The 18482-nt window shown below is 34.2% G+C and overlaps 3 protein-coding genes across 9 annotated transcripts in view; 1 reads left to right on the top strand and 2 right to left on the bottom strand.

Moving 5' to 3' along the window:
• Positions 1 to 276: 276 nt before the first annotated feature.
• Positions 277 to 1372, bottom strand: Vti1b (Vesicle transport through interaction with t-SNAREs 1b). The gene is made up of 2 exons (XM_090173538.1): positions 1296 to 1372; positions 277 to 1207 (listed from the first exon to the last, which is right to left on the bottom strand). Exon 2 carries the CDS (start codon positions 1160 to 1162, stop codon positions 482 to 484), a length of 681 nt encoding a protein of 226 aa, XP_090029664.1. The 5' UTR covers positions 1163 to 1207; positions 1296 to 1372; the 3' UTR covers positions 277 to 481.
• A 117-nt stretch (positions 1373 to 1489) lies between these two features.
• LOC149948497 (cysteine-rich hydrophobic domain-containing protein 2) lies at positions 1490 to 4066 on the top strand. Of its 3 annotated transcripts, XR_016480651.1 has the most exons (8): positions 1594 to 1725; positions 1941 to 2121; positions 2183 to 2237; positions 2308 to 2463; positions 2532 to 2588; positions 2649 to 2702; positions 3504 to 3662; positions 3693 to 4066. XR_016480651.1 is itself a non-coding variant. In XM_090173541.1 (7 exons), the coding sequence occupies exons 2-7, from the start codon at positions 2003 to 2005 to the stop codon at positions 3552 to 3554; spliced, it is 492 nt and encodes a 163-aa protein (XP_090029667.1). In that variant the 5' UTR covers positions 1490 to 1560; positions 1941 to 2002; the 3' UTR covers positions 3555 to 4066. The 3 variants fall into 3 exon arrangements, 2 of the variants coding, with proteins under 2 accessions (XP_090029667.1, XP_090029666.1); XM_090173541.1 differs by lacking the exon at positions 1594 to 1725 and adding an exon at positions 1490 to 1560 and having other exon boundaries at positions 3504 to 4066; XM_090173540.1 differs by having other exon boundaries at positions 3504 to 4066.
• A 462-nt stretch (positions 4067 to 4528) lies between these two features.
• Positions 4529 to 18482, bottom strand: part of btv (dynein cytoplasmic heavy chain beethoven) — a 39258-nt gene continuing 25304 nt past the window's right edge. The window contains exons 30-62 of one of the 5 annotated variants that reach the window (XM_090173533.1): positions 16558 to 16765; positions 14683 to 14812; positions 14436 to 14591; positions 14273 to 14371; positions 14052 to 14209; positions 13688 to 13934; positions 13479 to 13630; positions 12867 to 13420; positions 12575 to 12807; positions 12281 to 12503; positions 12070 to 12212; positions 11787 to 12005; positions 11592 to 11729; positions 11250 to 11524; positions 11065 to 11188; positions 10871 to 10992; positions 10345 to 10810; positions 9718 to 9738; positions 9567 to 9665; positions 9378 to 9501; positions 9148 to 9311; positions 8833 to 9087; positions 8328 to 8471; positions 8114 to 8269; positions 7939 to 8058; positions 7629 to 7833; positions 7257 to 7420; positions 6945 to 7181; positions 6730 to 6885; positions 6386 to 6467; positions 5488 to 6325; positions 5230 to 5428; positions 4529 to 5189 (exon numbers count right to left, since the gene is read on the bottom strand). In XM_090173533.1, the coding sequence (XP_090029659.1) occupies positions 5022 to 5189; positions 5230 to 5428; positions 5488 to 6325; positions 6386 to 6467; positions 6730 to 6885; positions 6945 to 7181; positions 7257 to 7420; positions 7629 to 7833; positions 7939 to 8058; positions 8114 to 8269; positions 8328 to 8471; positions 8833 to 9087; positions 9148 to 9311; positions 9378 to 9501; positions 9567 to 9665; positions 9718 to 9738; positions 10345 to 10810; positions 10871 to 10992; positions 11065 to 11188; positions 11250 to 11524; positions 11592 to 11729; positions 11787 to 12005; positions 12070 to 12212; positions 12281 to 12503; positions 12575 to 12807; positions 12867 to 13420; positions 13479 to 13630; positions 13688 to 13934; positions 14052 to 14209; positions 14273 to 14371; positions 14436 to 14591; positions 14683 to 14812; positions 16558 to 16765 (6779 nt within the window). In that variant the 3' untranslated portion in view covers positions 4529 to 5021. Of the gene's footprint in view, positions 5190 to 5229; positions 5429 to 5487; positions 6326 to 6385; positions 6468 to 6502; positions 6679 to 6729; positions 6886 to 6944; positions 7182 to 7256; positions 7421 to 7628; positions 7834 to 7938; positions 8059 to 8113; positions 8270 to 8327; positions 8472 to 8832; positions 9088 to 9147; positions 9312 to 9377; positions 9502 to 9566; positions 9666 to 9717; positions 9739 to 10344; positions 10811 to 10870; positions 10993 to 11064; positions 11189 to 11249; positions 11525 to 11591; positions 11730 to 11786; positions 12006 to 12069; positions 12213 to 12280; positions 12504 to 12574; positions 12808 to 12866; positions 13421 to 13478; positions 13631 to 13687; positions 13935 to 14051; positions 14210 to 14272; positions 14372 to 14435; positions 14592 to 14682; positions 14813 to 16557; positions 16766 to 18482 lie in introns of those variants that run through there. The other 4 variants (XM_090173534.1, XM_090173535.1, XM_090173536.1 and 1 more) reach the window with 4 other exon arrangements.

Below are 18482 nucleotides of genomic sequence, written 5' to 3'. Positions count from 1 at the left end.
TTTCATTTTGACTATGTTGAAATTTACTAAGTACTGTGTTTACTTCTTTAAGATAAGTATTTGTATTCTAGAAAAAAGTTAATTATTTTAATACCCTGCATATTAATTATAAAAACCCACCGATATTTACAGATTAAGGTGTTCTACGCTATCAACAATATCTTCAAATACTTGTTTCAATTATGATTTCAGTTATTATGTTAAAAATCTGTAATGCAAATGGTTGTGTTATAATTAGTACAGATATCAGTACATGCATATTAATTTATTTTTATTACAAATTTAATTTAAATTTATACAATTTGATTGCTTCTGTGCGATAAAAAACGTGATATCATATTAATGCCTTCATTAGTTTTTAACACTTGGGTATTGTATTAAAAATATATGTATCCAAAAGCTTTTCTAATAAAATTACTTACAGCAGCTCTAATACTTGGACCCTTTCATAATTTTAAAATATTCATAAACTGCAAGGTTGCTAAGTAAAATATTTATACCAAACCACACCAACTAATATTGCAATTTCTAGTAAAATAATAACAATAAGAATGAGTTTGTTAGTAATAACTCTACGATACATTGAACGTAAAATACGTCGACTAGCTCTTAAGTTATCATCTGTATCCATTAATCTCTCTTTAGTACGGATCAAAGATTCCCTTTGAGTTCCCAACTCCTCTATTACTTCAGTCCCAATTTGATCAGTTTCTGCGGCTAATTGGTGAGTTCGGGTTAGACTTTCAGTTGTTCTGTCCAGTGTAGCATTCATCTGTAACAGCCTAGCTCTGTTATTTGGTGGAACAGACCCTGAAGAACCAACGATGGAAGTCCCAGTGCCAAACAACTCTTGCCTAGTTCCAGTAGCTCCCATCACTCCACCTCCCAGCTTAGAAACCTTCTTATTGATCTGCATAAGGTCTTGGCGATATTGCTTTGTTTGTATGCTCATGATATGACGGTAAGGTGCTGGGGCGGTTGAAGCTTCCTTCTCCAATTCCGAAAACAGTGTTTGCACTTCATCTAAACTTCGGTGAATATCTCTTACTTGTGATCTTTTTTCCTCGCCATATAATTTAGAGACTGACTCAATTTTTCGATTGAGTTCTTGCATTAAAGTCTTAAAATCATCTTGGAGATCTTCAAATTTTTTTGAAGACATTTTGATTTAATTTTAACAAAACGCCAAGGCCTAACCTGACAAAGTCTTAGGAATAATCAAATTTAAAATAAAATCTTTCGTTATATTTACTAAAATAAAATAAACGTAATTCAACTTATACTCATTTTAATACCTTAAATATGTTCTTCCTAATATATTTTTTCATTGTACTTATTTAAAACATTATCTACAAAGGAAAATTACGAAACGGAACAACCAAAACCAGTGATTTTTAATTTTTTATACGTTAACTAACGACCTTCAAATTGTCTTGACCTCTTTCAATTTCAAGTACACATTAGCAATATTCAGAAATCAAAGCTAGTGTAGTATCAAGCTCACTAACAAGTGAAGAATGTCATCCAGTAGAAGATTAGCATATTATTTTCTTATATCTTGTTAGTACAATTATATGCCATTGGTTGATACTTTTATAAAACATTTGGGATGAAACATGATATTTTTTAAAAAATTTTTTGGGGTCACGGCGCATTCAGTGTAAACTATTTTTGCTGCTAGTAAACAAAAGAACGTTCCTGGAAAGATTGTATATTACTACTGAAGTAAATATTATACTTGATAATTTTTTGTGTTTTGTGAATATGGGTCGATGTTTGTATGAAAATTAAGTGGAGGAAATTATATTGGAAGTTAAAAATTATATAACAATAGCATGAGTAATAATTATTTATTCATGCCCCTATGGGGTTCAAGATAGCTATAAATTTAAACAAGGAAATGTTTTCCTAATTTTCATTTACCATTTCCCACCCCACAGGCAACTATGTTATATCAAATCATATCCCCCTAAAAAAAGAATAGACATAAATATCCTATTTTATGGCGGATTTTGATGCGATATATGAGGATGAAGAAGAGGAAGAAAGAATTCCCGATGATCCCTTATTTTCCGTAGTTCCCGAACCTGTGGTTATTCGCGGGGCTGGTAACATGACTGTGTATGTGTTGTTCATACAAAAGTAATAGTTCCTATTATTTAAGATTGCAATATTTTTACAGATTTGGTCTGAGCAACAGGTTTGACACAGATTTTCCGTCTACATTGTCAGCTAAAGTATAGAAATTAGCATATTTTATTTTTCCAATTGGAATTTTGCTTTATAGGTGTATAAACATAAATTTAGGTTGCTCCTGAAGAATATAAAGCAACGATACTAAGAATTAACAGTGTATTAAAGAAAACATTACCAGTTAATGTAAAATGGCTCTTTTGTGGTTGCCTTTGTTGTTGTTGCACACTTGGCTGCTCATTATGGCCTGTAGTTTGCCTAAGTAAACGGGTATGCTTAAAATTAATAAGTCAAAATATAATTGTTCCTAATTTGAAATTTTAATCTACATTTTTAAGACAAAGCACTCTATAGAAAAAGTATTAGAATGGGAAAATAGTCATTTATACCACAAAGTATGATAAACAAAAATTATTAATTTCCATTGAAGAAACTAATTGAATAATTTATTACAGCTTGGTTTGCATTGGAGATTATCAAAACAAAGATGTGATAGTATGATGGAATACGTAAGAGTGAAATAATAACTGCATTGGCCTTTGAATAAGCATGTGCGAATATTTATTTTGGGTTTTCGGGTCGAGTATCGGGTATTAAAAATTTTGCTTTTCGAGTATTGAGTCGAGTATCTAAATTTTATCGGGTTTCGAGTACTCGGGTACTTGAGTAACTTCGAGTACTTGAATAATTATGCTTAGCTAAAAATTATGGTTAGAGTATTCAGTTCTAAATTTTATTAGGAAAAAACAAAGTTAACTTTCAAAACTGGTGAATTAACACTGAGTCATATTTAAAGCTTTTAAACATACTACACTACTGAGCCTAACTTTCCAAACTAAAATTAAACCACCTACAAAAAGTAATGGGAGGTGAGGTGAGGGAACTTTAAGTTATGGTTAGGCTTTTAATTTCAGTTTCATTTTGTACCTTTACTTGCTTTTAAAACAACATCCAATCAGGAAGAACCTAGGAATTTATTCTGACTCTTCGACCAATTAGAGGGTTTAAGGCCAAGCCAAAAAGATGTTTTTTTTTTGGGAAAAAATCCATAAAACGTAACGGGTTTTTTTTTTTCGAATATCCCGCCGAAAAATCGCGGGTAGGGCCTTTGCAAAAATTGGACTATCGGGTACCCGAAAACCTAAGCCTATGCTTTGAGTTTAGACCCGAAACTTTTTCGGGTTTTTTTAATAACGATTTTCGGGTATAGAGTCGAGTACCCGACTCGATACTCGATCGAGTACTCGATTAAAATCGGGTATTCGCACATGCTTACCTTTGAACTATCTTAATATTAATTTTTGTTACAGGTTTTATTAATTGAATTTATACCTAAAGTGCCCATTCATAGACCTGATTAAACATGGTTGATTTATTAGTTTATTATCGCAAGACATTTTATACTAGAAATATAAAAAAATTAAATAAACCTTCCTAACCCCATCTCAACAACCTTCGAGGAAACAAATATAAGAATGAAAAAATTAAATTAATGAGATTTTCTTTATTTGAGGGAATAAGAAAACCAACCAAAATTTTACTTGCAAAATTTTAAAAAAAAATGCTCCTATCACTGACATGAGTTAATGGATTGTAGGCCATGTTTTGTGTTAAATTTTAAGTGAAAGTTAAGAAATGGTGTTTGTTATCTTTAACATTTTATCAATAGTAGAAAAAATGGTTAAGTTTAAGCCTGATAATTAAGTCATTAACTATTTGTAAAATCTGTGATAACACAAGTCTAAAGGCATTTGTATCGGTAAATCTTCAACTTGTAAAATATAAATCTATAGCTGGACTGTAGTTTTATTCTGTTGTAACTTCAAAACTTATAAAAAAAAAACCCAAGGAAGTAATTGTTATATTTGCATTATCAAGAGAATGTTATCAGTATTCTGCTCGAGCCCCCAACCCACCAAGGAACTTGTACTCTTTTCCCCACTTTATCAAGTATTTCAGTATATAACGATATTTTAGAGTGATATTCTCTTTGGTATCCATATTTGGAAAGTATCTATTTGCCTAAAAATGCAAAGCTATGGATGTATATCAAGATAAAATGTTAAATTTTCAAATTCAAAAATGACTGTAATTTGCTTTCAATTTCCTCTAGGTTGAAGCTAATGTTCAATAATGTAAGTTTTGTGTAAAAATTGCAATCAATGCCTTAAAAAAATTGAGATTTTCTTTTGATATGTCACGAGATTCGTGCCGTAGATTTAGGAAAAAAATATTCTGTCAAGAGAAAAAATTTGCATCTTTTGCACACATTTAAAATGCCTTTAAAAAAATATGCGTAGCTCGCAGTATTAACATTGGCATTTGGACCAAATGTTTTAATAAAACTCAGCTCCAAGTGCCTTTTTTACAAAAGAAAAATGACATAGCTCTTTCTCTCTATAATAAGTGTTATAAAATTTTATTGAGTTTAAATATGCACCAGTTTTTTATTTGTGTGACAGGGGTTTATGTGCACTAATGAACAAATTGGACTATTGCGTGTTTTTTAACTCTTAACATATTTTCACCTCATAAAATTCTGCCATTTTTTCTTAAATGTTAAAATAATTAAGAAAAAGAGTTAAGTATTTAATTATTTATGTTGTCATACTGTCAGTAATTAATAAATAAAAGTTTGATAATGTAAAATATTTTCAGTTTGCTCATTTTAAACCAGAGTAACCAAAGTTAACAATGGTAAAATATGTATCAGGATGGAACACAATAAAGTCATAAATAATCTTAAAACGACTAGAGAGTTTGATTGGACGGATTAGGGATTTTCTATATCATTACATATATATTTTAGAAAACTATTTATGCGTTTTTTAGAAAGAAGGCAGCTCCACATTGTAACCAACGTTTGGTTTCACCTTTACCACATGGAACCAGTAAAGTGGTGACAACCCTCTCACGATTAGATGTAAAATAGACTGGCAGAGTGAGAACTTCATCACTTTTATACGGAAGTGGAGTGTCCTGCAATAACCACAACACTTTTAAATGTAAAGGTTAGTAGGAAAAGAAATATCTTACCTTATGCACCCAAGCCACCAAGCAAAGAGGAACTGTGCTGATTATGGGAGAGTCATGTCTACAGTTTGTGAGACGGGAGCCATCAAATAAACAGCCTTCAAGTTGAATTCCGCTTATTAAAACACCCTGCTTCATATTGATATTCTTTCCTTGCCAACTGCTAACGAACTTCAAATTATCCATAGGATATTTGAGTTCCCTTTTCAATAAAATTTAAATATTAATACCTAATAAAAAAATAACAAAGTTACGTAGTACCTAGCTGTTTGCTGTCGTAAAGCGTTCAGGAAAGTATCAGGATGGAACAGTTCAGATAAATCTATACTTTCTTCAAGCAGACTTCCAGATTCAAATTTTTTAAGCCACACTTGTAGGGCCAAAGCACGACTCATAACACCGCGTAAGTACAGTAAAGGGTCATCAGATCCTTCCCAGAGTTTTAGCCATGAAAAGGGCGTTTCGTGTTTCAACAAAGATGAGGCTAGTTCCTGCACTTCTCTTGTCAGCAACGTTGCACCTCTGATAACCTTACTCAAAGAGGCTAGATATGAATGAATTTTCTGAACAAGTTGTATTCCATTGTAATGTTCAAGTTTGATAAAAGCTTTAACTGGTAGCTCTTTGGCAATGTCTTCATTGGGTGGCAAAATACTCATTTGTATTAACTGGGACCCTTGATTTAATTTCTTCCACAAGTTTAAAATAGGTGAAAGTTCAGCGTTCCAACGCTGAATGTCTAATTTCTCTCCGCTATTCATGGGGCGAAGCAAAGCTTTGAGTTGAGAAATTGCCAAGGAACTCCATGACTTCTGGATGGATTGTTCAATATTCTCAGGGAGACCAAAATACGCTGGTCGATCAACATCTGGTAGACGATTAATAAATTGAATGAATTCTTTATAATCAGTTGACACTGGTATTATAACGTCGGCTGAAAGAGGATTGCGGTTCTGTGTTGATGTGGTAAAAACATAATCATTGAAGAATTGCTTCACGTATGAAACCAGAATTCTCATATCATTTGGATTATCAACATGGCCGCCATATACAGCTGATTCCAATAATCCATGTATAAATTCCCATTGGACATTTTTTCCTGAAGGATAAAATTCATTAAGCACAATCTGCTTTAAGAACTAGAACAATAACATTTTACCACTTTTCCTGAAAAGCTGATCTATAACTTCAACACCAGCTCTAAGATCTCCAAGACTGAATTCGTAAAATTTTGTCCACCCCTAAAAAAAGTATAAATTAACAGTAGAACAAAAAATTGCAATAGCCCTAATTTTATTCCCCTGTTAACATATGAAATCTCTAGAACATTTTGTGGAACATGTGAATAAAAATGCAACGTTGTTTTCAACTGTTTTGCTTAATAGTCGAAAACTATGTTCACCAATGCTAGTGTGAGTAGGTCGTTAGGGGCCCTGGGGTGAGAGATTTCTCCTATGGGTAGAGTTTTTAAATATTAAATAATTATCATGGCAAAACAATTACTTGGGGTATATAAGTTCTTCGCTCCTGAACAATAGCATGGAACCATGCCAAAGAAAACAATGATTGGGATCTAATGACATTATTTGTATCGGCAATAGTTTGAGGTGACCACGAATCATATGTTCTCATTAGATTTTTCTTTATGCCAGGAGGAGCCTATAAACAATATTTGGTTTATAAACTTTTATAACTATCAAATACATACAGTCAAATACTTCAAAGGTTATTTTGAGGCATGTTTGAAGTAGCGTAGGTGAAAATTTGGTGTGCGATTCCGAAGTTAACCAGAGCCGAAACTCTGGGTGGGGTTGTATTGAATTAAGTTCTTTCACGAGGACTAGTAACCAGTGTGTTACTAAATGTAAATTCTTCAAGCAAAGCCAATGGCCATCACGTGAGCAGTCTTTTAAATACTGGATGGCGATTTCCATCTGCCCCTGACCCATTGAAACCTGTTATGAAATGGATTTTTACGTCAACAACAACTCAAGAATTACACAATCAAAAGGTTCATTTAAAAAAATCACCTCAAAATATTGGTCATTTCCAATGATATCATTCGCTATTTCAAGTAGTTCATGGGAAGGATCAGTTCCAGGAGAGATTATAATTAAAATGGGCTCACTCGCCATACTTTCACGTTGGAAAACCTGTTTCAGATTCAGCGAAGGAGGTGCTAGCTCCTTAAGACCTATTTGAAAAAATACATAAAGAGGCTTTAAAGAAGTTTTCTAGCTTTCATTTTCTTTGGAAGAAGGTAGGCATGCACGAATCCTAATTTTAGGGGTTCGAGTTGAGTCTCGAGTATCGAAAATTTCCTTGGATAAAATAGGCTTTGGGTTTTTGATTTTTGAAATTGAGTACTCGCACATGGCTAAAAGAAGGAAAAACCAAAATACCAAGAACTTTGGTAGCAAACTGAATCAAAGCACTGTGAAGTCTATCCGGTTTCAAAGCTTGCAAAAGAAGCACTCGCTGAAATTGTGATATTTTTGACTGAACTATACTAGGAATGGCCTGTTCACACTGATTACTGGTGGCGAAGGTTTTCCATAGATTGACATCCTCCAAATTAAGACTGTTATATAAATCAGGAAAGGACGACTATTTTTAAAAAGAATTGTAATTAAAATATTGCCAGAACGTGAGAAAGAGATGGCCTGCCACAAGTTTGAATATGAAGATAAGGGAGAAAACACAACTTTTTACTTTTAATAGGGCTACAGCCAAAGCTCTATCTTCATCTAACCAGCTGGGAAGAGTCGATTTCATCTCATTTTTGTCCAATTTCACATCAGTTACTAGAGTTCCAATAAAGGCTTCCCATTCCTAATAAAATATCCAATTAAATTACCATATACCAATGAAAACTTACAAAATTTACATTTGGTCGAAAAAGCTGCGGGCATATTCCATGAATCAGATGTAAAGCGAATGTTAAATGATCAGCTTTGAATAGCGAACGGCAAATATATGAATACGTAAGATGGAGCAAATAAGTTATTAACTCCTTGTTGCGCTCTTCAGCATTTGAATTGCTCTATTAAAATTTTTAACTTAACAAACACTTAGTTTTAAAAAAGTTTGAAATAACGAACCACTTTGTTATGAAGTGCATGCTCAAAAAGTCTCATGAAGGAAGACAAACTGAAGAAATACATGCTATTAAGTTTTCTAAGTTCAGTAAACAAGAAGAACAAATTACTCCCAAACTGAGCCAATGGCAAATAAGCTTTTCTCTCCTAATAAATACAAAAAGAGAAATATTGCTTCTTTGAAATACTCAATTGTATTAAGTGTTTGCATAAATGTAATTATTTCAACCATTTAGGCATGCCAAGCTAGACAAAATGAACAAGTGTCTGGCGTGTGTAATAAACAATTGTCTGGCATGAGTAATGAAAAATTGTCTTGCGTGCAGAATCAACAATTGTCTCGCATGCAGAATCAACAATTGACTCAAATGAGATACTTTATTCTCCATGTAAGAATAAACTATATAAACATTAGACAGATCATTAGTTTTGTCCAGTTTGGCTTGCTGTACATTCCAGCAAATTAAGCTGATCCGAGTTATTTAGTCAACAGTTTGTTGGGTAATACCTCTTCAAGTGAAAGCTGTAATTGTTGAGATTCTTTTAAAGCAGTTATAATACTTTTGCTACTGGATTTCGTTTGATTGAGAGAGTCTATCAGCTCTTTATTTTCCAGAATATTTCCTTTTGCTGAAGCGAGTTGCTCTAAGAGAGACTCTTCCAGCTGTGTTAACTGAAGTTTAAGGCTTTCTTCTTGTTGCAGAAGTTCCGTTCTGCGTTTCTCTAACTCAGGTTTTTCATGTTGAAGAACCACAGCTAGTAGCTAAAGAATAATTCAAAACATCAGAAAAGATCAAAAAGTTGTTAAAAATTACTATAGTACTTGGCCTGTAAGTCCAGCTTTAGTAGTGGTGAAATTAACAGTGGTCAAAAGTGATTCAACATGAGGTGGCATTTCGATATTGGCATTGGAAGTAGCCAAGAATATGCGAAATTTCTCATTGTAGTCAACCAGTTTGTCCCCAATTTGAATAACATATCTAGGTCCTACATCAATGCACATAGTTATTCATTAAAAGAAACGAAACAAAAAAAATGTGGTTTCTAGTTTGCCTTGGCAAATTAGGTCTCCTCTCAAAAGTGGGAATAAAAATGGATCCACAGTATCAACATCATTGATTAAAATAGTTTTGCCAAAACGGACAGCTAGCTCAATAGAAGTAACAAAATTGTGGTCCTGCAAAAGATATTTTGCATTTTGATTTCTAATACTATACAAAGAAAATATTTAAGTTCTTATACATTTGGCCTTATAACTTCAATATTAGAGCCCTTAAGATGTTGCTTCAGCCATTCGGTAGCACGGGCTGATGGATCAACCAAGAATGGACACAAAGTTGTCTAAAAAAAATTGGTTAGCTTTAACAGATGATTTAGTTAGTATAAAAATTACCCCAATTTTTAATCCTGATATCTGATAGCATGAAATTATAATATGAGTCATTATATTTTGTATAGCCGCATTTAATTAGCCTCTTATACATAAATGCAGGCCTGATACTCACTTACACAGTACAAATTAGTGAGTTTAGTGACTAAAAATTTTAAAAAAGTAACCGAAAAGTGACTAAATAGTGACTGAAAATCTACCAAAAATGGTAAATAAAGTACTGTTTTATTGCGACTAGTTACACAACCAAAATAGTAACTATATAACCATAGAAAGATATATCACTTTTTTTTTAGAAAAGACGAAATTAGACTAGTTTTTTTTATCTATTTTCTTTTAAATGGCGTCAGCCAATTTTTTTTAACTAATAGCTTATTTGCTAATTAAATAAAATTTAAAAGCGAACGGAGTTTGATTTTGTTTTATTATTTGTAAAAAAAGGGTTGTAAGACAGTTGTCTAACGTTCAATGCTAAGGAAATCTAAAAATTCGAAAAAAATGATAAATAGTAACTAATTTTGGGAAAAGTGACTTTTAGTAACAGTTTTTTAAAAGAGGGATTTTAAGTGAGAATAGTGACTCAGTATCAGGCCTGTAAATGTAAAAAAAAATGGAGAAAATTTAAAGTACCTGTAGAATAATTATAGCATTTTGAATGGACAAAAGATCAGCTGGAAGACCTTCAGCTTTCCAAGTTAATTGTTCCTGCTCACTACTGAGAAACTGAGCCAAATCAAAGTCCTGGAGACCCAAAATTGAACACCAACGTTGTGCATTGGATAGTCGAGCATCTTCAGACGCCACAGATAAGTACGTGATAAAAGCAGCGGCCAACAAACATTGCAAAGGCAATTGGGAAAGGTCTTTGTCTATGGAACCCAATTGTTGTGTCCAACGTTGATATTCGCTGTCTAGTTGTTGGACAAGAGATTCAGCCGCTTTAATAGTTTCATTCGCCCCTCTTAATTTGATTTCTATCTCAGCAGCCTCTTTGGTAAACTTGTTCAATTTATCCCTCAAAGTCGCAACTTCATTTTCAACGTTGACCAAAGCACTTCCTAGTTTGCTGATCCTACTTTCAGCAGTTGAAAGATTCCTGTAAAAATGATAAGAATGTTCTAATATAGAAAAAGAAAGTCAAGTTTACCAAAATTACTTTTGTAATTTAGCTTGCTCTTGTTCTAAAGGTTGAATTTTTTCCAAAACCTTGGCATACTTTACATTAGCCTTAACCCAAGCTGCTAAAGGCGCCGCAGCGGCTGAAGCTCTTTTGGCATTCTTAAAGGCATTTCAAAAGATAGCCATCAGAATATGGTTAAACATATCTGCACAAATAAATTAAGAATATACTTTAGGATCAAACGAGTCTGCATTTTTCTTCAACAGGGCTTCAACGCTATCTCTAATCTCAGAGGAGATTTTTCTACAATCATAAGTCATAATTTCATCTTTGACGCCTCTTTTAGCTAAGAAACTAAAAAAAATTATGATTATAGTAAAATTTAAATCAACATTTAGGATTTTGTCTAAGTTACCTCTTCATACTGACCCATGAGGTATCAAATATGCCCATGAGGCGTAAAACACCTTCCAAAATATCCCGAATAATATCAGGTGGTGCTCTCAAAGACCTGATCTCTGACAATGATTCAGATTTGATATTTCCAACCGCTGATTTAGCTTCCTGAATCAAGGGTTCTATTTCCGCTAAGTCCGTGTCTATTTCCTTTTTTCGCTTTTCAAGTTTGACATTTTCTTTCTCCATGGATGATTTTAAGATTTCCATTTCAGTTTTTTGTTCAGAAGTGCTCTATATATAGTGATTTATACAATATGATGTAACAGCCAATTTTTCAAAAATAAATGTTTAAACATACTGTCATGCTACTAGTAATTTGTTGTAAGGCATCGTCAGCTTCCGATTGCTTTTCTTCAAGCAATTTGCTTTGTTCAGCAGCTTCAGATTTAAGCTCATCCACTAAAACCCTTGCTTCATTTAATTTTGAAACGCCAGCCTATATTGTTAGAGAATTAATAAACAGTACTAAATGAAGATAATAAAATATTTGTACATTGAGATGAGTCTTTTTCCTTTCAAATAATTCTTGTTTGTGGCTATATATTCCCCAGTAGTTGTAAATCAGAACCATAAAATGACGTGGGGTTGAAAGCTTCTTGCCAACTGTATCTTGAATTTTGAGAAATGCAGATAGAAGTTCATCTCCACCCTCAAACGCATTGGGTTTTAGATTATCTGATTGACTAAGACAATTCAGAACCATTCTTGGTACCTGTAGTAGAAAAAAAGTCTACTGAACACCATTTTTTCAAAGACTTGGAGATGAATATAATTACGATCATTAAGCTTTCTCGACTCCAGCCTTCCAGCCATTGGAAACTGCAATACTTATAAAGTGAAGGATTACTCTCACAGTTTATGCTGAAATCAGAGTTGGTGAAATCAAGAACCAGAACAAGATGGAGATTTTTCTTCACCTCTGCACAGAATGATTGTGGTATATATACACTTATTACATTACATTACATTAAAAACTAAAATGCATACTCATGGCAAAATAATTTGCCATTGACTCCCTCCAAGCTTCCTGCGACGCTTGATCTCGAAGAGGATTTAATATAGCTTCTAGCTCTTCTGGATTATAAAGCCCTGGAATTTCTCCTGCCGCTAGTAGACTATTAATCAATTCCAAAAACTGGGACTCAAAAAAATGACGATCTTCTAACAAAAGAACCACCTGTTGACCTTCAATTCCAGACATTTGCATTACCTTTCGAGTGGATATGAACCATTTAATACTTCAACCGGGTGAAAAACTTATAAATGAATTAATTTTATTACCATTTTTAGATCATTTTTGAAGTGTTTAACACCATATAAACGGTGAAGTTTAGGAGTAAACAATGTGTACTGATGCATATGAGATATTATGGAGGCTCCTAAGCGCCTTCCTACCCCACTAACACCAGCCAATAATAAGGAGCCTCCGGGGCAAGACAGAATGTTATCCATTTTTGCCAAGTTATCCAAAACTTCTCTGAAAACCACCAAATTCACTTCTTGGACCTCATGACCTGGAAAAAATGCAAGGTAAAAAGGTATTTTTTCTGGTAAAATTAGTAAAACCAAATACCATAGAGCCTAATTCCCTTCTGTACAACACTTTCAAAGTCATTGTTGGACAGTTTAGCAAGGGGCTTCCCAAAATGAGGAAGTACAGGGTTGCTGTCACCTGCTGAAGAACATCCCCACGTAACATAATAAACACCTTCTAAGTTCTGTAGCACTTCGGAACCCCAATCATTTCGAATGATGTGAGTGAGGATTGAATCAAATTTTACTCTTGACTCATTGTTTACAAGTCTATCGCGAAACAGCCGACAACTTTGATAGGCCCAAATTTCTAAGATACTTGAGGATGAAGAATCCTTCCTCTGTGCATTGGTCAGTTCATAACGAACCAGCTTCAAAACCCATTCTGTTAAATTTTGAGGGGTAAACTTATAATGGCCAAATGCATCCTGGCTAAACGCTGATTGTAACTGGTCTAACAAGTCAATCATAGAGCTTGAAAGTTGATGTATCTTTGAAACATTACTCCATATTTGATGATTTTTGACTAAATGGAAAAGAACCGGTTCAAGATATGCTTGATAAACCACTTGTAGGTGCTCCTTGATTGGATAGCTAAGCAGAAGAATATAGTTACTAACCAAAAAAGAGAAAACATTGATATTATATTTACTCAATAGTACAAATGCGGACAACTGAAGTAAAACGAGTGGACAACTTGTGTCGACCAAGAGAAGTTCCTCTTGTCATACTGGCTATTATTTGAACTGATTCAAGACCAAGCCACTCAAGGTTTTCGTCATAATACCCATGGTAAGTTAAAACCTGCATGTATGTTACTTTGAGTTGAAAAAAAAAAAATAGACGATCTCTATACGTCACCTGCTGGAGCCATGAAACAATTTGACAAGTACCCCATTTATCAGGTTTTGGAAGGTTAATATCTTTCAAATAGACTATAAGGCGTTCACAATCCTTGGGCCTCAAGACACGACCAGAGTGGGAACTGACAGTCATGCACGTCTGAGCTAATTTCTGTTGAACATGAGCTGGAGTCGTTTGAGCGCTGCAATGAATCATGGCAACGCGAACGGAGTGCAGCTTCTCAAAACAATGCTGAAGTAACAACCTGTAAATAATAAGAATCAGACAAGCAAGTTGTGATTTAAATAATTGAAAATTTAGGTTCTGGTTTAAAATAATTCAGGGCATAATAAATGTATGAAAAATTCTATAATACTTTTACTTTTTGCCACAACCTTCTGGTCCAACCAAAATAAATGGCTGTAAAGATTCACTTTTCAACCAAGGCATGACAGAATCCACAACATTCACAACATCGACTGTTTGTATAATGGGCAATGTTTCTCCCATTAGATCATTCAGAGTTAATTTTTCAAGCCTCTATTTATACATGAAAGTTAATACTTGAATTGATAAAACTTATTGGGTAATTTATCTAATTACTTGTATTTGACACTGTTGAATTAAATCCTTTTTATGGTCATAAGTGAAGTTCATAGGTGATCTTGAATCTGGTAATGATTCTCCAACCCAAGATAATACCTGAAAATAAAATAATACAATAAAACATGTTACATGCACGAATAAAGACTTAGATAACATTTACCTCCTTGACAAACAGTTCCTTCACTTCTTTTTTCAAATTATTTCCAAGGCCATGTACTAGGGCAGATGCAAAATGTGTTTTGGTTTTAACGCCAACAAGATGAGATAGCCCATTCAAAACTATTCCAACTAAACTAGTATCAACAACTAAATCGTTCTGAAAATGGATACAATCAAAATGAGGGTATAACAAACCATGGGCAAACTACTACCATGAACAAACGTTGAGGATATAAATATTTATATACCTGTTTCAGCACAAATTCCACCGCTTTATAAAAAAAGTCATCTATAAAGCCCTCTAGATGACGAATAATTTCTTCATTTTGATGTGAAAGCCATGATTTTACTAAGGCTTCCACATTAGTATCTTCGTCACTATAGAAAAATTACTTTTGAGATGAGAAAAAACTACTGTAAATCAATAACAAGTAGGCATGTGGGAGCCTTGATTTTATGGTTTTGAGCCGAGCTTTGAGTATGAAACGTTTCACTTTTCAAGTATCGAGCCAAGCTTTAAAATTTTACCTAGCTTTCGAGTTATTAGACTTAACTTAAAAAGCGTTTTCCAGTACTCGAATAATTATGCTTAGCTTAATAAGGGGGTTTTCGCGTTTTCGAATAACTAGGCTTAGCTCTATAAAGGGTTGGTTTCTTCTTCTTCTTCTTAATGACTGCACCAAAGCCGCCAGGGGCTGCTTATAAGTGCTCAGAGGGGTGACGTAAATGATTCAGGAATATTTTTTTTTGATTTTAAAGACACAGTCTTTTGAGGAAGGTGATTCCAGTTGGGTATTGTTCTATTAGTGAAATTATGTTTTTGATAAGATGTATTTACACGAGGCACAAAGAGTTTACGATCGTGCCCTATAGTTATTGTTGAGGTTTGTCGCGTGAAAAAATCCGATTCTCAGAGTACACTTCGTCCAGATAATATGGAGTACACCTCTCCTAAGTCAGTTTCACCATGGCGATCCTCAAGAGTGGGTATGCATAAAAAGTGTCGTCTGTAGGCGGAGGATTGGTCACGTAGGGCTGGTACTAGTTTGGTCAGTTTGTTTATTGACTTGTTGATTAGGCTCAAATCCCTTTTTAAATAGGGACACCAAATCGGGGAAGCAAAGTCTATCAACGGGAGGATGAAGGCGTTGAAAATAGTCCTGATGACCTGAGGGGTTTTAAAATGATAATTTCTTCTTACAAGACCGGTGAACATGCTAATTTTCTTCGATACAACCCGACAATGTTCGGAGAAGGACTGTTTGTCATCCATCTGGACGCCTAGATCACGCACACATTTGCCAGCAGGAATGGTCTGTCCTTGGAGGTAGTACGTTGCGTGAGTTTGTTCTACCAAGATGCAGCACGTTTGACTTTAGGGTATTGAATGAGAGACCAGAGTTGGCAGCCCAGGTTTCAACTTCGTTAAGGTCGTGTTCGAGTTCAGCAGAAGAGGTGTCGGAGAGGAAAGTCTTGATTAGTTTCGTGTCATCAGCGAAAAGACTGGGCAGATCGTTAATATAGATCGCAAACAGCAGGGGAGCCAACACAGATCCCTGAGGCACGCCGCTTGTGACGGAACAGGGAGAAGAGCTAGATCCACGTATCACAACTCACTGGTTTAGAGTACTCAATGATAGATTTAGATTAAAAAGGTTCTGAATAATTGGTTTTATTAAGTAAAACATTTTTAAAAATAAAACTAATTTATTGACAAGCCATATTTGTGAAGTCTAACTGGCCATACAAGGGATTACAGCAAGAAAATAGTGGACTGATGAACCGCCAAACAACTGACAATAAACAGCTAAAGGACCCTACGTTATGAAACTTATGGTTTTGGTTTCGTTTTCTACATATAAAATCAGTGACCAATCAGAACCACTAAGAGATCTTAAGGCGGGACCCAAGGGAATTTTTTAGTAGCTTTTCCCGCCATTTTTAAAAGCTTGCGAGTAGTGAATTGGTAAGAAAAATAGTTTCGAGTACTCGAAAGTTAAGCCTAGACTTTGATTTGTGGCTCAAACCATTTTTGAGCTTTTCAACTAAGGCTTTTCGAATTAGAGCAGAGTAGTCGAACAAAATAAAGTACTCGCACATGCATATAATAACAAAAAAAATACCTTAAAAATATGATTCCCATTCGCGAAATGGTTGCTGGAGATGCTGAGCTGAGGTCGTGAGTTTCAAATAGGAAATTAATGTTTGGTCCAAACTGAATTCTTTCACCCGATGGCATGGTCAAGAGACGATTGTCATCAAGCACTGAGTTCAATGATTCAATCCATTCTGGGTCAATATCGCCATCACAAACAATCCAAGAATGTACATCTAATTGAGAGTATGTAATACTTAGTGTTTTTTTACAAGTGATTTTTTACAAAAACTACTTAAGGTAGAAAATTATGGTTAAGTAAATACACCGGGGGACATTGATTGCTAAAATTTCATCATATTCTGAAAATATTTTCACACTTTAAGAAAAATTATCTTTCCATCACTAGGTGCTAGATCAATTTGGCCAATTGTAGGGCATCATCTAAAACCTAAAAATACCTTTGGTTCGATGGAAAAAGATCTATATTTCACTAAAAAACGCAACTTGAAAAATTGACAAGTTGGGTAAGCCAAAATGAACTTGTTTGATCCGGGGAAGAGATAGCAAAGATATGCACTTGTTCACGTATCATGGGAATCGACGGAAGCCTTCAATTAATGAATACCTGTACTAGTTTTAATAAAATGTTAAAGCCACACAGAATAGTTTGTACGTTCAACAACTGTATTCAGGTTTAATTAAATACAATAATTTATTTCAAACATGCTAATTAATTGCTTACAAAGTGGGTTAAATTATACCCCCATTGTCTGCAACGCAAACTTGAACTCGGACAATCATATAATAATAATAATAATAAAGTCTTTATTTTGGATATCCCCTTCAGCAAACTGATTTCCAAGGGGGTCCAGAACTATTTTACATTTACATTTATACATTATTAAATTAGATGTTTTACAAAGTATACACACAATCAATTTGTGATAGTTGCGTTAATTGTTTTTTTAAACAAATTAGTTCCCTTGATCTCTTGTATAAATGAAGGAAGCTTATTCCATAGTTTTATGCCTCTGCTCTTGAGGGAAATATTACGAAGTTTCGTATCTAGTTCTTCAACATAAAAATTACGCTGGCTACCTCTGGTTTTGTGATGATGAATTGAATTTGGTTTGTGAAAAAGTTCAGAAATATAGTCTGGGACCAGATCATTAAATATTAGGTACATAAAGACCGTAAGATGTAGATACCTTTGCTGATCAAGAGGAAGAATTGATAATTGGTTTCGGGCCGTAGTAGCGGAAGATCGTCGAGGCTGACCGTTAATAATTTTACATATATTATTTTGTTGTATTTGTAGTTTTTCTAGTTTTTTTGATGAGGCAGAACCATACAGCATATCACCATAGTCATAAATTGGTTGTATAATAGAATTAAATAGCATTTTTAATGTTGCTACATCAAGGCTTGGTCGTAAAGATCGAATAATCCAAGACCTTTTATTTACTTTTTCATAAGTATTAATTATGTGTTGACCCCAAGTTAAATGTGCATCAAATTCTAAGCCGAGGTATTTAAGTGTTGTCACCCTTTTTAGTGTAGAATTAGGGAGAGTCAGAAAACCGTCCAAGTCAAAAGAATTTTTCTTATGAAAGAGCATAAAGAATGATTTGGTAGAATTAAGTACTTGTTTTCTCTGGAACAGGTTTTCCTGTAGCTTAAGAACATTATCATCGAGATTGTTAATTAAAAGTTGAGGGTCCGGGTGAGAGGCGCTAAGAGCCTGATCATCGGCGTAGAGTAGTAAGGTGCAATCCTGGGATATGGCCAAATGTACCCCATTAATATATATCGAGAAAAGTATTGGTCCCAGGATACTCCCCTGAGGGACCCCATGGTTAATTGGAAGAAAGGTGGATGAGTGTTCTCCTAGGTCTACTCTTTGCATTCTGCCTTTTAAGTATGATTCAATCCAGTTTAGCGATTCCTCAG

This window comes from Leiobunum rupestre, chromosome 4, assembly GCF_980474605.1.
Source record: "Leiobunum rupestre chromosome 4, qqLeiRupe1.1.hap1, whole genome shotgun sequence".
Classification (NCBI taxonomy): domain Eukaryota; kingdom Metazoa; phylum Arthropoda; class Arachnida; order Opiliones; family Sclerosomatidae; genus Leiobunum; species Leiobunum rupestre.
Note: the sequence above shows the minus strand (reverse complement) of the source record. Positions and strands in the feature narration are given on the sequence as shown.